This window comes from Dreissena polymorpha, chromosome 1 (assembly GCF_020536995.1).
Source record: "Dreissena polymorpha isolate Duluth1 chromosome 1, UMN_Dpol_1.0, whole genome shotgun sequence".
Taxonomy (NCBI): domain Eukaryota; kingdom Metazoa; phylum Mollusca; class Bivalvia; order Myida; family Dreissenidae; genus Dreissena; species Dreissena polymorpha.
The window spans coordinates 40,068,034-40,088,951 of record NC_068355.1 but is presented as its reverse complement, the minus strand read 5'-3'; the positions used below and the strand labels follow the sequence as shown (position 1 = coordinate 40,088,951).

The 20,918-nt window shown below is 34.2% G+C and overlaps 1 protein-coding gene across 1 annotated transcript in view; it reads left to right on the top strand.

Annotated features, from left to right (window-relative positions):
- The window catches only part of LOC127877414 (uncharacterized), an 88,448-nt gene extending 73,677 nt beyond the window's left edge, over positions 1 to 14,771 (top strand). Inside the window, exon 10 of the mRNA XM_052423274.1 lies at positions 3,097 to 14,771. Coding sequence (XP_052279234.1) covers positions 3,097 to 3,968 — 872 coding nt within the window. The 3' untranslated portion in view covers positions 3,969 to 14,771. The remainder of the gene's footprint in view (positions 1 to 3,096) is intronic.
- The last annotated feature ends 6,147 nt before the right edge of the window (positions 14,772 to 20,918 follow it).

Genomic DNA, 20,918 nt, shown 5'->3' with positions numbered 1-20,918 from the left:
TGAATCGGTGTAGAAATGAAGAAATTATAGTAAAGGCAATTTTGGGTGGGTGTGGTCTATGTGGGCGGAGCCCCAGGGTTGGTTATGGGGCCATGCATAGTTGAGATTGACCCTAATGTCATAAGAGAAGTTCAGTATCAATTTGAAGTGAATCCGTGTAGAAATGAAAAAATTATAGTAAATGGATTTTTTTGGTGGGTGTGGCCTATGTGGGCGGGCGCCCCAGGGTTGGGATTGGGGCCATGCATAGTTGAGATTGACCCTAATGTCATAACAAAAGTTCAGTATCAATTTGAAGTGAATCCGTGTAGAAATGAAAAAATTATAGTAAATGGAAATTTTTGGTGGGTGTGGCCTATTTGGGCGGGGCGCCCCAGGGTTGGGAATGGGGCCATGCATGGTTGAGATTGACCGTATTGTCATAAGAGAGGTCCAGTATCAATTTGAAGTGAATCAGTGTAGAAATAAAGAAGTAAATGTAAAATAACCTAAAAAAATGAGTGATAATTTCTGACGCGGCCCCACCCCAACCGCTATAACTTTTGACCCAGGGGTCAGATCAAAATTCCAAATAGTGCAGGGTCGCACATATGCTCATAGCTACCATTTGTGTAAGTTTCAAGGTTCTAGTGCTTTTAGTGTAGGAGGAGATAGTGGCCAGGACGGACGGACAGACAGACGGACGGACGGACGGCGGAGATAACCACAATATCCCCACCTTTTTTTCAAAAAGCGTGGGGATAACAAAATTACTGCCTTAAAATTTTCAATATTGGTTATAAATCACAATGAGATTTATTTCATCTCGTAAACAACTGAAAACTGTACCCATTGACCTTTGACCTAATTAAAAGGATTCAAGAACCTGAAAAGGTGACATCTCCTCTAGATTTTCAGAAGAGGGTATGTAGATACCAAAGGACATAAAAAGAAGCCATGCCTAAAAATGCCAACCAACTTTTTTTTCAAGGCACATTTCCCAGATTTTTAGGTTAACTATATAGCAGTTGCACTGTCAGTCTGTCATGGGCCCGTATTCACCAACTGATTCTTAGACTTAAGAATAAAGAATAGACTTAGAACCAAGAAAAATGTGTTCAGTGTTTGAATATATACATGCCTTCACTGGTGATTATGTCGTCAACAAAATGTTCTATATGAAGAATAATATAGATAGAGATGTTAACTGCAGAGTTTGACTCAAAATTAATTTAAACTAATTTAAAGAATTTTCTTTATTCTTAGACTTAAGTCTAAGAATTGTTTGGTTAATACGGGCCCGGCATATTGTTTTATGGAGTTTTTTATGTAAAGCTTTCCAAAATGTAGAGCTGGTTTTTAGTATGTGAGTCTATCTTTTGACCTTCAAATTAAGTGTGAGTTGCATGCCGATAAATTGATTTTTGGCGAAGTTATGGGCATGGGATTTTATCTATAATAATCTTTTTCTGGAGTTTTTTTTAAAGCAATACTTTCAGATATTGAGCTCAATTTTGGTATCTGAGTCTACCTACATAACCTAGAAAATTAATGATGTGGTAATTAATTGTTTCAGTCCATTGATTTTTGGACTAAAACATTTACAGTTTTCCGGAGTTTTTTATGAAATGCTTTCAGATCTGTTTTCTTGCATGACTTACAGATGAACTGTGAGTTTCTTTAAGGTCCATTGTTCTTTTGCAAAATTATGGGCCTTGGACTTATACAATTTACCGTTTTCTGGAGGTTTTAAACACACACATTCAGATATGTAGCTGATTTTTTGTATGTGAGTCTAACTACATGACCAACAGATGAAGTGGGAGTTTTGTTCCCATCCATTGATTTTGGCGAAATAATGGGCCCTGGACTACTGGTTATCATTTCTCAATAATTACCCTTTTTCGAAGTTTTTTTACGCAACACTTATAGATTTTGAGCTGAATTTTGGTAAATGAGTCTACCCATATGACCTTCAGAAGAAGTGCGAGTTGCGTTCCGGTCCATTGATTATTGTAAAATTTATGGGTGTGGACACAAAGTTTTCTGTTTTCTAGAGGGTTTTTACGCAATGCTTTCAGATATTGAGCTGATTTTGGTATGTGAGTTTGTCTGCATGACCAAATGATTTTATTTAATTTTGATTCTCAGACTACAATTTTTCTCTCTTTAATAATTGTTTTCCGGAGGTTGTTTTTACTCAACGCTTTCATATTTTTAGCTTCTTTTTAATAAGTGAGTCTACATGACTTACAGATGATGTTTGAGTTTGGTTTCAGTCCATTAATTTTTGGAGAAGTGATGGACCATGGACTCGAGCATTCTCTTTTATATAGCTGCTGTGCAGCTTTAAAGTGCAGTATAGTTAGAGGGCACTGTGTTTCACAAACACAGGTCTTGTTGTGCTTTATGATGTGAAAAGGGGTCTTAAATGGCTTTACTGTGGTAAAAGATTGAAAAAATGTGTCAAGTTTAGCAGTAAAACTTAGTGTTTTATTAATAAATTTTAATTTTAATGTCTCCCTTAAGTTTTAATAGTTTTAAAAAATTCATTTTAATAAAAACAATATTCTTATTAATTACTAAAATTTACTGTTTTTATTATGAGTCACTTAGTTAATGACTATTAAACTATTATGCAACTGGCTTCATGACTTCTTATTTAAGTCAGTATTTAACTTAAAGAGAAGCCAATGAAAAGATTTTTACAAATCAGATTGCAATTGAATTTGTTTGAAACTGAATTTTCAACCAAGGTGAGACTTGCATAGTTTAAAGGGGCCGTGCAACAGATAAAGCTTCGTATCATCGCGATTCAATTTTTTGGGAAACTTCGCGGATTGCTTATATGGTCAAGTGGTGTAGGCAGGAGGCTTTTTACTCCAGAACTCCAGGAATCCAGGGGTCAGTGGTTCGAATCCTGTTGAGGGTTACTTTTTTTCCTTTTTTACAAATTGCATTTTGTTTTTTTACTGTAGATTTATAGTTCAAATGTTTAAATTAATCAATATAAAGCATTTAAAGCATTTAATGACAAGCTTCAATACATGCCAAAATCTGTTGGACAGCCCCTTTAAAGAATAGTAAGATGGATTATTTTCTTTATATATCTTTAAGGTCCTGCTCCTCTGAAGGTCATGCCGGTGACACTGCCATACTGTGAGAAATACCAAGTTGCCGTTGATGCTGTGATGAAATACCTTGAAGAATGGGCAAACATCGAAATACAACACATGTCCTTTGATGAAATCCTCAATAATTGTGATAGCCTTCCCACGTCTACAGTCTTTGCCATATTTTATTCCCCACAGATGGAGCAAGTTCTCAATTCTAGTGTTATCACACCACCACATTGCAAGCCATTCTTCTCTGCAGATATGTTGAATTCCATTCATGCACTGTTCAGTAAAATTAATCAGAAAGAGTATTCTAAAATTATGATTACTTTTGAGGATTTATATTATCAGGATAGTTTCTCTCTATTTAAAGATACTCAGATAATTCAGCTTTCTAGCGACGAGTCGTTTTCCACAAATCTTGGAAACTTGTTACGTCTTTTAGCCAGCGCAGATTTACCACAAGGCTGGTTTACCAACCCTATGGTTTCTGATCTAACAAAAAAGATCAACATCTACAGGTCAATGTGTGTGTTTGGTCATGCAGAAACAAACAATCATGTCGGACACTGTCAGACTCACAGTCCTCTTATCCATGCTGGTCAGCGATATGACATTGAGAATAAGTTGAAGATGATTGACAACAGAGTATTGAATACTCACAGTACCATTCAAACAAGGCTTGGTTCACATTCTGCGGCAGAGAAGTGGGTGGAGGAGCAGAATTATTTACAATTTGAAGTATTAGTGGAAAGTGTGAGCGAGTGCGGGGACCCCTGGGAGTCACCACATGAATCTGACAACGAGAGTGAAACGATGACATCACTGTGCCGTCGCACAGACCAGATAAACCAGAACTATGACCGCTGTTGAACAGAATGAGTCAAACTATTGAATTTATTGAACCATGATGGATGTTGAACCGAATGAGTTGCCAATTTTAATTTAGTGACCCAGGACAGCTGTTGAACAGAATTATTAACCATTTAGAAGTTTACTGGAGAGACCAGTGGATCAATGGATATTATTGTAGTATAGTCTAAATACAAGTAGGTCTGTTGGTCTGTCCTTTGGTCTTTCCATCCAAATAATTCAATGGAAAGAATGCTGTTTCAATGGATAGATCACCAATCTATTTAAGATGTGATTATATTTCAATTTAGATATAACTCTAATTGAATGGAATGATTTTTAGATAGATGGAGAGGTCACTTCACTTATTCAATCAAGATGACACTAATTAAATATAATATCATAAATTACGATTTCCCAAAGCTGCTACTTGCCTTGAGGTCTGGTAATTTAATGACTTTCATGTTTTAATTAAAAAAAATATGAAGAGTATTTTTGGACTATCAAACTCTGCAAAGTTTGCATGGTGTCTCAAATAATTAGACATGCAGAAAGATTTTAGATAACCTGTTTAACTATGAGATCACTTAGATTTATAATTATTGCTTTTTGCCATTCCAAAATTAAAGTGTCTTTAAAGTGGGCAAGGCTTTATATAAATTATGAAAAGGTCTATCATTGTCCTGTTCAAAGGAATGGTAAAGTAAAAAGAAAATTAATGCATTAATTAATTTGTTATCAAATTTTATTTGAACTATTATTTTGAATGTTATTTATGCCATAAAACTTTGATTTGTAAAGATGTTCATTTGACTGTTTTAGATGTGATAAAGGCATATTATAGTAAATATGTGACATGTTATGGGACGATTATGTAAAAGATGCCAAATCTTGCTGTTTTTCAGTGCAATATTGTTTTCGTAAACAGCACGCAATGTTTTAATCATTTTAGATTTATATGTGTATGGTATGTATGGACAGTGATTTTTTGGCTCATAATTACAGCCTCTTACAGGCTGTTTCCCAATTGTGCAGAAAGTACAAAAAGGCTGTATAATGGCAAAAAGTAACTAATTTTCCCTAAAAAATAGGCCAAACTTTTCCAATTAACTCATAATTTGTTTATTGAGTTTATTATGCAGCAATTTAATTCCCTAGCACTTTATAATATAAAGTTAAGAAAGCAGTTAAACATGCACTTTAAGACAATTGGTATAATGTTATTTGTAATCATGTTAATAATGTTTAATTTTTCTTACCTTCAGGCTTGTATTCCCATTAAAAAACACCAGCTTTAAACATAAAGCAAAGAAAAATCACTGATGGAGAATTTCCATTGAAGTAAAATCAAATGAATACATTTAATCCTACGAATTAAATAAATACGGAATATTACGCTAGTCAATTGTTCCAAGAGTTTATATCACTTGAGTGGCTTGTGTGATGACGTATCACACGAGAGGCGGAGCCTCGAGTGTGATGCGAAATAGCACAAGCCAGGAGAGTGATACAAACTCTTGGAACAATTGACTAGCGTAATATTCCTTTTATTATATACAACAACTAACGAAAACAGTTAACAAATGTTTTTTTTACTTTAACAAAACTGACAAAACAATGACTAAAACGGTACGCCATAGTTTTTTTCAGACGCGTATGAATACAGTTTGTGTAAATTAACATGTAAACATTTGAACCGGGAAAACACAGGTTTCCGACACGCTTACCTGAATGCCACCATTAATCCAAATTTTATAACAATTTAGTCTACAACTTTAGTCCGATGTTTATAACAAAAACGTTTAAACGATATGCACTTCCACTTCTATCTTCCATGTCTTTATCAAAACTTAGTTTAAACCACTCTATTTTATTGTATTCCTATCAAAATATACATTTATGCATGATAAACACACACTCAAAAATACGTTTTTAACAAATAGTTTACTGTTTAAAAACACCACGTCCGACATGTCCTTAAATTCCAGAGAGTTTAGATAAAACTATTGTGTTTCGTCACAGAAATGACGTCACACGATGTACTACGTAATATATTTCGTAATATAAAATATTTCTATTTTCGGTGTGTGTAATGTGACGTCATTAAATGGGTCGAAGTAGTCCGGCTACAACCTGTATTTTGTTTAAAGCATTTAACAGGTATATAATAACATGCTTTATATTAAAAGGCCCATTTCATATTTAATGTTTAATTCTCAACATAATTTTATCAGAGAGATATTAAGATATTGCGTACTAGAGATTGTTAGGTATGAGGCTTTTTCATATCACATCTTAGAGATATGAAATTTTGATGTATGATATGTTACAAATAATAATATAAAAGGAGTAAGAGATTTTAAGATATGATGTGTTAGAGATAAACAGATATGAGATGTTAGTTATAATTGTATATGCTGTTTTAAAGTTATGAAGATATTGGGTGTTCGAGATACAATATATGAGTTATAAGAGATAATCAGATATGAAGTGTTAAAAGATTTTGAGATACAGTTTGTATGATGTGTTACAGATAATAAAATAAGAGGTTTTAGAGATTGTAAGATATGAGGTGTTAGATATAATTAGATATGAAATGTTTTGAAATGTTAATTATGTATTAAGATATTAAGATATAAGTTGTTTGAGATATTAAGGTATGAGGTGAAAATATATTTTTATATAATAACATGTAAAATATATTAAGATACACTGTGTGCTGTGGGAAAACTATGGCTGGTATTAGCCAACCAGTTAATAAACCTTAGTTGAAAAAGAAGAATATTCTGAAAACTGTAATGTTCTAATAATATAATACACTTTAATATGACCTAAAGCATCACAATAATTCTTTAAGAACAGCTTATTTATGACATCAGAAACAGTTGTTGCTTCAAACCCTGACCATATTTTCTCGGTTCTGAGTCTGTTCTTAAAGGGGCCTTTTCACAGATTTTGGCATTTTTTAACTTATTCATTAAATGCTTTATATTGATAAATGTAAACATTGGATCGTAAAAGCACCAGTAAAAAATCAAGAATAAAATTAAAAAAAGGAAAAGAACATTGCCCGGAGCAGGTTTCGAACCAGTGACCCCTGGAGTCCTGCCAGAGTCCTGAAGTAAAAACGCTTTAGCCTACTGAGCTATTCCGCCGAGTACGCATTCTTGACGTATGTTATACCTTATATAAGCAATCTTCGTAGTTTCACAAAATTTAACGACAAAAACAGAACTCTCCAAATTATTCAATAGTTTCGCGTTGCAACGCTTTATAATTTTTAGGTTTTAAAATCGTCAAAAGATGCATATAATGGCTATATTAGAGCATGGTAAATGTTCAGTATTACTGTTTCCTCACAAATATCAAAACTAAAACGAAAATTTGCGGATCTGAAACAACTTTTTTCAATTGTGTCAATTTACCAAAGCGTGAAAAGATCCCTTTAAGTCTAGAATGGGTTGGTGGTTTAATTGATATAAAGATCAAAGGTTAAGCTGTTGTAGCAGAATTCCTTGTACATGTCAGATTCACACTCAATTATTAATGTGCATGAAATGGTCATCCCTGATCAGCGTCTGCAGTCTACACAGGCTGATCAACTAGACGGTTTATGAATGTAAGAGACTTGCTTGAAACATGCAATACCAGAAATGTACATATTATTGTCCCACATTAACCTGTGCTCAATGCTGTGCAAATTAAGTACTACACAGTATTGAGTATGGGTTTCAAACAGCACACCATGTATAACCCTTTGCATGCTGGGAAATTTGTCGTCTGCTAAAATGTTGTCTGCTGAATTTCTAAAATTAGCATTTTCTTCGATGTTTTTTCAAAGAATACTTTCAGAATAGCAAACAGTTTGGATCCTGATGAGACGCCGTGTTCTGTGGCGTCTCATCTGGATCCAAACTGTTTACAAAGGCTTTCAAAGTTCGGTTCCAGCACTGAAAGAGTTAAATTGTATTTTAATGAAACTGAGATTGTGGCAGTGTATAACTGCATAATTGTGCCAATCAGTGAAAGCATAAAGTTGTTATATATTTGTTGTTTTAATTTGAATTTTGTTGTTTTTATTAGAATTTTACCAATGTGCCGTGAATTTATTGTGCTCATGTATGTTGAATGCTCATTTTGTATTATTGCCTTTAGCTGATTACTGAGAGAGATTAACAACAAAATATTTTAATTCAAACTGTTGTTGAAGTAAACCTTGAAAGTCTCAATATCACTGATTGTTTCTACAAGTATTTAATTGAAATTGTACAGATATGGTAAGGGGTTATTGTGTGAGGTCACCAACCAGTTTCCATAACTCTCACCTGCTATTTATGCCCCTTTTTGTACTAAGAAAATGGGTAAGGTTAACATAGAATATATCCAGACCACCTTTTTTAGCTCACCTGATTGCTCAGGTGAGCTTTTCTGACCGGTCTTTGTCCGTCATACGTCGTTAACATTTGCTTGTAAACTCTCTAGAGGCCACATTTCTTGTCCCATCTTCAGGAAACTTGGTCAGAAGCTTTGCCCCCATAAAATCTCGGCCAAGTTCGAAACTTGTGTGCCAGGTCAAAAACTATGTCACTAGGTCAAAAAAAGTAAAACCTTGTAAACACTGTAGAAATCACATTTTATGTTCAATCTTCATGTAACTTTGTCAAAATGTTTGTCTTAATGATATCTTGATTGAGTTCAAAAGTGGTTTCGGTCTGTTGAGAAACATGGCCGCCAGTGGGCAGGGCAGTTTTCCTTATTTGGCTATAGAGAAACCTTGTAAACACTCTAGAAGTCACAATTTTTGCCCAATCATCATGAAAGTTGGTCAAATCATTGGTTTAATTGATATCTCGGACGAGTTCGAAAATGGTCCATATCGGTGAAAAAACATGGCCGCCAGTGGGCGGGGCATTTTTTCCATACGTATATAGTGGCAGTTTTCCGTATTTGGCTATAGAAAAACCTTGTAAACACTCTAGAAGTCACAATTTTTGACCAATCATCATGAAAGTTGGTCAAAACATTGGTTTTATTGATATCTCGGACGAGTTTGAAAATGGTCCAGATCCGTGAAAAAACATGGCCACCAGTGGGCGGGGCATTTTTCTTTATATGTATATAGTGGCAGTTTTCCCTATTTGGCTATAGAGAGACCTTGTAAACACTCTAGAAGTCACGATTTTTGCCCAATCATCATGAAAGTTGGTCAAATCATTGGTTTAATTGATATCTCGGACGAGTTCGAAAATGGTCCAGATCAGTGAAAAAACATTGCCGCCAGTGGGCAGGGCATTTTTTCCATATGTATAAGTGGCAGTTTTCCCTATTTGGCTATAGAGAAACCTTGTAAACACTCTAGAAGTCACAATTTTTGCCCAATCATCATGAAAGTTGGTCAAAACATTGGTTTTATTGATATCTTGGACGAGTTAGACAATGGTTCGTATCTGTGAAAAAACATGGCCGCCAGTGGGCAGGGCATTTTTCTCTACATGTATATAGTGAAAACGTTAACACTCTAGAAGTCACTGTCACATTTTTGGCCCAATTTTCATGAAATTTGGTCAGAACATTTGTTTCTTTGATACAAGAGTTGAGTTCAAAAATGGTTTCAGTCAAACCTTGTGATCGAACACTATGGAAGTCACATTTTTATGCCCCCCTTCGAAGAAGAGGAGGTATATTGTTTTGCTCATGTCGGTCCGTATGTCTGTCCACCAGATGGTTACCGAATGATAAGTCAAGAACGCTTAGGCCTAGGATCATGAAGTTTCATAGGTACATTGATCATGACTCACAGATGACCCCTATTGATTTTGAGGTCACTAGGTCTAAGGTCAAGGTCACGCTGACCCGAAATAGTAAAATGGTTTCCAGATGATAACTCAAGAACGCTTATGCCTAGGATCATGAAACTTCATAGGTACATTGATCATGACTTGCAGATGACGGCTCTTGATTTTTAGGTCACTAGATCAAAGGTCAAGGTCACGGTGACCCAAAATAGTAAAATGGTTTCTGGATGATAACTCAAGAATGCTTATGCCTAGGATCATGAAACTTCATAGGTAAATTGATTGTGACTCACAGATAACCCCTATTGATTTTCAGGTCACTAGGTCAAAGATCAAGGTCATGGTGACCCAAAACAATAAAATGGTTTTCGGATGAAAGCTCAAGAACGCTTATGCCAAAGATCATGAAAGTTCATAGGTACATTGATCATTACTTGCAGATGACCCCAAAATTGATTTTCAGGTCACTAGGTCAAAGGTCAAGGTAAAGGTGACCCAAAAAAATAAAATGGTTTCTGGATGATAATTCAAGAACGCTTATGCTTAGGATCATGAAACTTCATAGGTACATTGATCATGACTTGCAGATGACCCCTATTGATTTTCAGGTCACTCTGTCAAAGGTCAAGGTCATAGTGACTCAACTTAGAAAAATGGTTTCCGGATGATAACTCAAGAACGCTTACGCCTAGGATCATGAAACTTCATAGGTACATTGAGATGACCCAAAACCTGATTTTCAGGTCACTAGGTAAAAGATCAAGGTCACGGTGTTTCAACTTAGAAAAATGGTTTCCAGATGATAACTCAAGAAGGCCTATGCCTAGGATCATGAAACTTCATAGGTACATTGATCATGACTTGCAGATGACCCTTATTGACTTTCAGGTCACTATGTTAAGGTCACGGTTACTTGACAGAGTAAAATGGTTTTTGGATGATAACTCAAGAAAGCTTACGCCTAGGATCATGAAATAATATAATGGTCAAGTTGATAGAATTTTCTTATTTAATCAATCAAAAATGGAATTTATCGTGTAGATGTTTTGAACATCTTATAACTTTGTTATCCATCTGACATGTGTGCATTATAATCATTGCATCTTTTTTTAAGATGTTTGTGGTTTAAATTTTGTTTTTGTTTTGGTAATTAAACATAAAGCACTTAATTGACAATTTCAAGACAGACTAACAGTGAGCTGACCTTGAAACAATGCAAGATGGAATGTAATTCATTTGTTTGTTTCGTAATTTAAAATCTTAACTATGAAAACTCTATACAATTATTATTGTGTTATCAGACTAGGACACTGCAGTTCATATGTGCTTTAAAATCTACAAGTACACACGAACAAACACACACAACTCAATCTGATATCAACCCATTGATGCCTAACATATGCGAGCGAGGAAGGAATGAGTCATGTTAAAGGATACACACAATCATTGTTTATGAAGTTAATGTATGGGATCAGGAATAACATTTTGCTGTAATTTGTTGGTGTGTGAGCTCTGGTCAACAGGCTATGTTTAAAGAAGACATTAACAATGGATATATGCTACTGCTGATAAAGGGTTCTAAAATATACAGCTACATGTACCAAATTTAGGTTTGGAATGTAAATTGCTAACTGTTGGCTACATTGATCATGACTCACAAATGACCCCTATGGATCTTCTTGTCACTAGGTCAAAGGTGACAGTCACAGTGATTCAAAATACTAAAATTGGTTTTCATGTGATAACTCAAAAACACTTTCACCTAGGATAAAGACTTCATAGGTACATTGATCATGATTATAAAAATACCCTTTTTGAATTTCAAATCACTACATCAAAGATCAACATCACAGTGACTCAAAGCATTATAATTGTTTCTTGATATTTACTGACAATGCTTACGCCTAGATTCATGATCTTCATAGTTACATTGATCATGACTGGCAGATGACCAACATAATGTTCAAGTCACTAGGTCAAGCGTCTTAATAACAATGACTCAACACTGTAAAATGGTGTCCAGATGACAACTCAAGAAACCAAGGTCAAAAGTCAAAGTCACAATGACTAATATATTCATATTCACACAATGGCTGCCATTACAACTGACAGCCCATATGCAGGCATGCATGTTTTACAAACAGCCCAATACATTTGGTAAAAATTCAATGAACACACTCTTCTCAGGTGAGCGAACTAGGGCCATCTTGGCCCTCTTGTCTACTATAAGGAATGAATTGGGGTCGAGTTCACAGTTACTAAATATGAAATTGAGTTCCAGCTCAATAACTTAAGTATGGATATCCCATCTCATCTTTGCCTGTGGTCCTGTCTTTTAACAGCTTTCTCCAAGTGTCGCAATTCTGGGTGAGTCTCTCCACCAGTCACCATGTCTTGCCTATCTGCTTGGCATATGCATCCAGGACTTGATGCCATATGTTTCTAGGCAGCCCTGTTTTCTTCTTCCCTTGGAGGTTCCAGGTGAGAGATGGCCTTGTCATATAGGATGCAGGCTTATGAAGGATGTGGCCATTCCACTGCCAACATCTATAGAATGGGCCTCACCATCAACAGAGGGAAGAGCGTGGTGTTGAAAACCAATGCATCCAACGTCTTCCTGCACGGTCCAAAATTAGGCACTGAAAGAGGTGGAAACTTCACCTATCTTGGCAGAACCTGCATAAATAAAGCATGAGCAGCCTTCCATCAGCTTAAGATCATCTGGGGATCCAGCAAGATAGGCACCATTACCAAGATCAGACTCATTATTACAATTGTGAGGCCAGTACTACTCTATTGAGCAGAGACCTAGATAACTAATGTCACCACCATGACAAAATCCAGGTGGTCATCAAAACCTTCCTTTAGAAGATCCTCCAGATCTGCTTGTAGGCAGTTTTCCGGTGAGATCAGGTCTATCTCATTGCTTCTGCTCAGGTGAGTACATTGGACCTTCATGGCCCTGTGGTTAGTAGTTCTGAATTCATAGGTACTTGGAGTAAGCACAATTCAGCTGAACTTTGACATATTTGTGGCCTTAAACAATAATACAACATACATGTGTACTGGTATTGCTTCGTTGGCAGTGTATGACAATCATTTATTGTTATTTTCATGCCCCCGGTAGGGTGGCATATAGCAGTTGAACTGTCCGTCACTCAGTCAGTATGTCAGTCTGTCCGTCCGTCCGAAAACTTTAATGGTCATAACTTTTTCAATATTTAACATAGCAACTTGATATTTGGCATGCATGTGTATCTCATGGAGCTGAACATTTTGAGTGGTGAAAGGTCAAGGTCAAGGTCATCCTTCAAGGTCAAAGGTCAAATTTTGCAATATTGAAGATAGCAGCTCAATATTTGGCATTCATGCATATCTCATGGAGCTGCACATTTTGAGTGGTGAAAGGTCAAAGGTCAAATTTTGCAATATTGAAGATAGCAACTCGATATTTGGCATACATGCTTATCTCGTGGTGCTGCACATTTTGAAGGGTGAAATGTCATGGTCAAGGTCATCCTTCAAGGTCAAAGGTCAAATATATGGCTTCAAAGCGGCGCTGTAGGGGCATTGTGTTTCACGAACACAGCTCTTGTTATATATTCAAAGGAAAATACATCATCATTGTATTAGCTAGCATATGTTAGACCACTGCAGATTTTTATCCAATATTTACTTTGCATTTTAACGATTTAGAGTTCATAATGCCACATTTTAATTCCATCCATGTAACCACTTTAGAAGACGTAGTAGTGCGTAATTTTGAAAAGTACAATGATGTAAATGTCATTAGTAGGGAATAGCATTTAATTCATGATAATTTTTATATTCAACATCTACATTATATGTGAGTAAATTATGGTTGTATGTTGTAAAACATTAATTGGATATTGGTCCACTTTGATTAGCATATTATTATATGTTCAATTAGGTTAAGACACCTTAACACCTTTGTATACAATTTTGGTTGAATTATGAAAACACAACTTTTAGAATAAAATGTCATTTTGGTAATTTATAAAATTACCAGTATATAATGTAAATGTTACAGTTAAGAAAAGTTATAATATGATTTTAATTTTTAATAAATGAATTAATAACAAATTCTCTATTAATGGTGTGAATTTAGTTTCTTTACCTAAAAAATGTAATTCAATTTATGTTATTGGAAACCATAACATAAAAATCATTCATTCACATTTGACCAAACCAATTAAAAAGTTTAAATATTTAATTATATACAACAATTAATGCACATACAATATTTATAAATTAAGTCTTGAAGTTTTGTGTTAATTTGTTGCAGCTTTTTTCCATAAGTATTGTCTAATTTGTTTTTGCTTTGATAACGTGCCATAATTATTGTGTAATGTCCAGTGACGAGTATGTGATAGTTATGTAATGGCTGTTGTAAATATTTAATATAGATTCTGATAAGAAAGATAATTAACCTTTATTTTGTATTATAAGATAATAAATTGGAAATTCCTAATATTCCTATGTTGTTTTTTAAACATTAAATTGATGTTAATTTAAAAATATATTTGTCTGAAATTGTTGTTGTTTGAATAAGAAAAGGTATATTTTTACAGTTTGGTTAAAAAAATATGTGCTGAAATTAAAATAAAAGAAGTCGATCTTTGATAAGAGTGTATACGTATTATGCACACAATGGTAGTTAGAGCTTTAATATCATCCAAAACTATTTTACATTTGTAACATATTACACCATATGGCATGGGGGGGGATACAACTCTTTTGATAAGGGTTTCAACTCCTCTAAATTTATGATACAAATTTAATTTTTAAATTTTATTCCAGTGGTTCTATCTACAAATTTAGTAATAATATTGCATGCAAGTTATTCATTATTGTGATCCTGGCCAAAAAAAGAACGGTAATTTAAATAGAAACCTTGATTACGTAAGCATATTTTTCTATGTCATATTGTAAATACAAAGAATATCATATACTGTCAGTTTTATGTGAAAGTTGTATTACAGTTCCAAGAATAAAATCCATACTCTAAGACATTTGGATGAATAAGATTTATGTGGTAGATTTTATTCCCATATATTTATTTCATCATTTGAAACTCGCAACATTTCAACAAATGCCTGGTACTTTCTGTTATGGAAGACAAAATCTGTAATGAAACAAAAATTACAACATGGTCTTGAGCTACAATACTTTTTGCCAGTGAATTGTTTATCAGTTCTGTGACTTGCAATGACAAGTAAGAGCAGAGTTTTGGAAAAATTGATCTGGTCTTTGGCAAAGTTTTAGATGTACGACAAATTTAAGCTATAACTGATTTTTAGTTCAGAAGAGAACCTCATTCATGATAAATATGTTTCTTAACTAGGGAACATGGGAAAGATACCATTGTCCTATGGTAATTACCGGTAAATTGATTTGTTGATAAGAAGAAGTAAAGAATGTTCTAAAAATGGTATTGAAAATAAAATTAAATTTGTCTTTTATGTTTTAATGAGACTTTCCTCAGATTTATACAAATGCCTTTAAAACTACCCAAGGCTGTAGAAAGGAGACTAAGAAACTTTATTAGAGTAACAATGCCTTGTTGATAATACCTATTAATACTATCACAAGTTCACAACACATCATGTTATTGCATTTTAATGGTCAACAAGTCTTTGTGTATGCATAATTAATTTAAACTTGTGCATGACACAGACTTAATATAATGAGGCTGCACACATATAATATTGTTTGTATGACAACTTCTGTCATATGATTAAACAATAAATATCTTCTTATTTTCTTTAAAAATCCAGTGAAAAATTCAATTATTTCTGAATTGTTCTCAGCTTTCACCAATGATTCTATGGTAACAACCATCAACTCGGGAAATTATACATACAATGATTGCTTGGGTAATTGTATTATTTCAGGATGAATTGCGTTTTCTTTGAATTTTAAAATTGAATTATCCACACATTATGTTTACTTTGAGAGCTGGAAATATTCTTGGGAGCACCTGAGGACACTTGGGCTTTTCTTGAAATATTTTCTGTAAATGTTAAAGTTGTTTTGTTAATGCGAGTTAATGATACAAAGAATTATGCACAAATCTATGAAAATTTCACCTCATTTATAAGGGCAGTATCTTGAACATCATATGTGTACTATTTTATAAATGAATGAAAAACTCAAAAGAATTTAGAAAACTTGTACGCATCATTTCTGGATTAAAACCGTTGCACATAAACCACTTCGCTATTGAGATCTACTTACATTGTAATATTAACCTTATTTTAGAGATAATCATACAATAATTTTTGAACATGGTAAATGAATAGCTGATGCCATAGCAGAAAATGATTGATCATAAACATAGGTTTTATTTTCCTTCTTTTATATAATAAAGTGTCAATAATTAATCTCTTTATAATTGTAATAGTGGCAAATAAAAAACCTCATGTTCATATAACTATCAAAGATACCATTACATTTTGGGAAATAGGCAAGTGTGTACATGTTCAATCTAATAATACTTATTTTAAAATGATAACGAAATTAACATTTAATAAATTATTGTTAACATGGTTTGTTTCACAGGCTGTGCTGACATTTGTTATGTAGCGTCTTTTTTTGCGTAAAGTCGCAGTCATAATTATCCAAACTCATATGACCTAACATTTGTTCTAGGTCTTCTTAACAAGACAAAAGCTGATCAGTTTGTATGAGGAAATTCAGGGTTTTCTGCCTTATCTCAAGAGCCAGGCTGGGCTAATTCCAGTTTACAAGGTTTTCAGTATATTGATATCATGGACTTACTGAGGGTTTTTTATACAAGATATGATAAAAAGTCAACTGCATTTCATAGATCTTTTGCTTAAAAATTGAGTAAATAGAAATATTTCTGAGTTAGGCAAGTGTTTTTATATAAACTGGCTTTCAAACCAGCTAACTCCACTTTTTACAAAAAAGTCTCTGTAGTATAATCAACATGAATTTTTAACATTTCAAAGACTTCTTTGTTTTCAAAAATACACATTTGATATTTTAACAGATAAATGATGAATATCTAAACCTCAGGTGGAATTATACACCCAGGAGTACATTTGGACTTTTTTTAATGTAAAAAACAATAATACACATGCACAATTATTATCAATACTATTTTATATAATATTTATACAATTGCATATATTATTAACTCATCCGTACAAAGAATATCCAATAAGGAGATTCTTAACTGTTAGTACATCCCTAATATATTATAGTGTGTGTGTGTTTTCAGCTCACCTGTCACAAAGGGACATGGTGAGCTTATGTGATCGTGTGATGTCCGACCTCCGTTGTGCGTGTGTGGGTGCGTCTGTCAACAATTTGTTTGTGTAGACAGTAGAGGTCACAGTTTTCATCCAATCTTAATGAAATTTGGTCAGAATGTTTATCTTAATGAAATCTGGTTTTGGATTGTATTTGGGTCATCTGGGGTAAAAAACTAGGTCACTAGATCAATTAATAGAAAAACCTTGTGTAGACAGTTTTCATCAAATCTTTATGAAATTTGGTCAGAATCTTTATCTTCATGAGTATGGATTGGGATTGTATTTGGGTCATCTGGGGTCAGAAACTAGGTAACTAGGTCAAATCATAGAAAACCTTGTGTAGACAATAGAGGTAACAGTTTTCATCAGATCTTAATGAAATATTGTCAGAATCTTTGTCTTGTTAAAATCTGGGTTAGGATCGAATTTGGGTCATCTAGGGTCAAAAACTAGGTCACTAGGTTTAAGTTTAAAAAAACTTGTGTAGACAGTAGAGGTCACAGTTTTCATCCAATCTTAATACAATTTGGCCAGAATGTTAATCTTGATGAAATCTGGGTTGGGATTGTATTTGGAAAATCTAGGGTCAAAAACTAGGTCACTTGGTCAAATCATAGAAAAACCATGTGTAGACAATAGAGGTCACAGTTTCCATCAGATCTTTATGAAATTTTGTCCGAATGTTTATCTTGATGAAATCTGCATTAGGATTGTATTTGGGTCATCTGGGGTCAGAAACAAGGTCACTAGGTCAAATCATAGAAAACCCTTGTGTAGACAATAGAGGTCATAGTTTTCATCTGATCTTAATGAAACATGGTTATAATGTTTATCTTGATAATATATGATTTTGGATCGTATATGGGTCATAAATTAGGTCACCAGGCCAATTCTAGTAAACCCTTGTGTAGATGAAAGAGGTCACAATTTTCATCACGTCTTAATGAAATTTTGTCAGAATGTATTAATTGCTGAAATTTGGCTTGGGATTGTATATGGGTCATCTGATGTCATAAAGTAGGTCATCTGGTCAAATCATAGTAAAACTTCCATCAGGTGAGCGATTCATTGCCATCATGGTCCTCTTGTTCAAATACTCTTAGTGTATACATTAATTTAGACAATAAATATATTTTTAAAGATGTATGACGTTGATTTGGTTGGGGTTGTTAAAATAAAGAGTAATACATGAATGAGATCAAAGATAGCAAATGCTTTTTCTGCGCCGATCTTGGCTGCATCACTAGCAAATTGATTACAGGGTGTTGCGCCAGATTTTGTGGTTTATTTTACATTATTAGATATTAGTGATCATATTGATTTAGATACAGAACAGACATACAAAAGAGTTAACAGGCCACACGCGAAAAATCCGTACATATTTGAAACATTTATACGCGCGTTCCTCGAACAGACCTGTTTTTAGCTCACCTGAGCACAACGTGCTCATGGTAAGCTTTTGTGATCGCCTTTTGTCCATCGTGTGTCGTCAACATTTTGCCTTGTGAACACTCTAGATGCCACATTTATTGTTTGATCTTCATGAAACTTGGTCAGAACATTTGTCCCATTGATGCCTCGACTGAGTTCGAAACTGGGTCATGCTGGGTCAAAAACTAGGTCACTAGGTCAAAAAAAGAAAAACCTTGTGAACACTGTAGAAGTCACATTTGATGCCCAATCTTCATGTAACTTTGTCAAAATGTTTGTCTAAATGATATGTTGGTTGAGTTAAAAAATGGTTTTGGTCCGTTGAAAAACATGGCCGCCAGGGGGCGGGGCAGTATTCCTTTTATAGCTATAGAGAAACCTTGTGAACACTCTAGAAGTCACAATTTTTGCCCAATCTTCATGAAACTTGGTCAAAACACTGGTTTCATTGATATCAAGCACAAGTTCGAAAATGGTCCAGATCGGTTAAAAAAAACATGGCCGCCAGGTGGCGGGGCAGTTTTCTCTATATGTATAGAGTGAAAACATGTGAACCCTCTAGAAGTCACATTTTTGGTCAAATGTTCATGAAATTTGGTCAGAACATGTGTTTTCTTGATATGACGGTGGAGTTCGAAAATGGTTTGGATCGGTAAAAAAAGCATGGTCGCTGGGGGGGGGGGGTCATTTTCCTTATATTTATATAATAAAGCAGCTTGTGAACATTCTAGTGCAGCATGTCAAGGGAAGTAACTGCAAAATGGCTTTTGAAAAATTATGTTGAATTGACAGATTTGTCTCCCTTTTTAAAATATTTTTTAAGCACAAGAAGATTAAGTGGAATTAATTATAAATGATAGTTTTACATTCTGGAAGATAGCAAACTTTTGAATATGTTTTTTATTGTTTGATGATTCTGTACAATATGGCATTCTTTTGTCAAACGATTAAAGCGAGACTATACGATTTCTATATGTGTTAAATTGTAATATATTGAAAAATACATGTTACAATTACACAAAATAGGCAAGACATTGAAGACGAATTTCATAAAATGCAGCAAAGACAAATTAGCGCCCCGAGCCGATGGTGACGAAGATATTTCGTACATATTTTCCTACAATAATCGAAGAATTCGTCTTTTTATTAGGATCGGAGTTAGTGTTTGTGTGTCGTATGAATAGACATCGCTGCAGGAATTTAAAAACAACCATTAAACTAAATTAAGATTCACATCGTACATGCATGATATACATTCTGGCGAATTCGACTTTACAGACATTTTCGATTTCAGAATTAAATATCTGGCTTATTTCGCATTTTTCGACACATGTTCTTCTTAACTTTTATTTTAAATTATGTTGAAATGTATGACCTTGTTAACACTCTAGAGGTCACAATTATTTTCCGATCATCATGAAACTTGGTTTGAAGATATGTCCCAATGATATCTTGGATGAGTTCGAAAATGGCTGTTGCTTTAAAAACATGGCCACCAGGGGCGGGGCATTTTTCCTTATATGGCTATATTATGGCAAGTAAAACCTTGTGAACACAAAGCACTAAATTGACAATTTCCAGACAGACTAACAGTGGGCTGACCTTGAAACGATGCAAGATGGAATGTAATTCATTTATTTGTTTTGTAATTTAAAATCTTCACATGTCAACTATGAAAACACTATACAATTATTTTTTTGTTATCAGACTAGGACACTGCAGTTCATATGTGCTCTAAAAGCTACAAGTACACAAGAACAAACACACACAACTCAATTTGATATTAACCCATTGATGCCTAACATTGATTATGAGAGAGAGGAAGGAATGAGTCATGCTGAAGGATACACACATTTATTGTTAATGAAGTTAATGTATGGGATCATGAATAACATTTTGCTGTAATTTGTTGGTGTGTGAGCTCTGGTCAACAGGCTGTGTTTAAAGAAGACATTAACAATGGATATATGCTAAAGCTAATAAAGGGTTCTAAAATATACAGCTACATGTACCAAATTTAGGTTTGGAATGTAAATTGCTAACTGTTGGCTTCATTGATCATGACTCACAAATGACCCCTATTGATCTTCTCGTCACTAGGTCAAAGGTGACAGTCACAGTGATTCAAAATACAAAAATCGGTTTTCAAATGATAACTCAAAAACACTTTCACCTAGGATAAAGACTTCATAGGTACATTGATCATGATTATAAAAAATACCCCTTTTGAATTTCAAATCACTACATCAAAGATCAACATCACAGTGACTCAAAGCAATAAAATTGTTTCTTGATATTTACTGACAATGCTTACGCCTAGATTCATGATCTTCATAGTTACATTGATCATGACTGGCAGATGACCAACATAATGTTCAAGTCACTAGGTCAAACGTCTTAATAACAATGACTCAAAACTGTAAAATGGTGTCCAGATGACAACT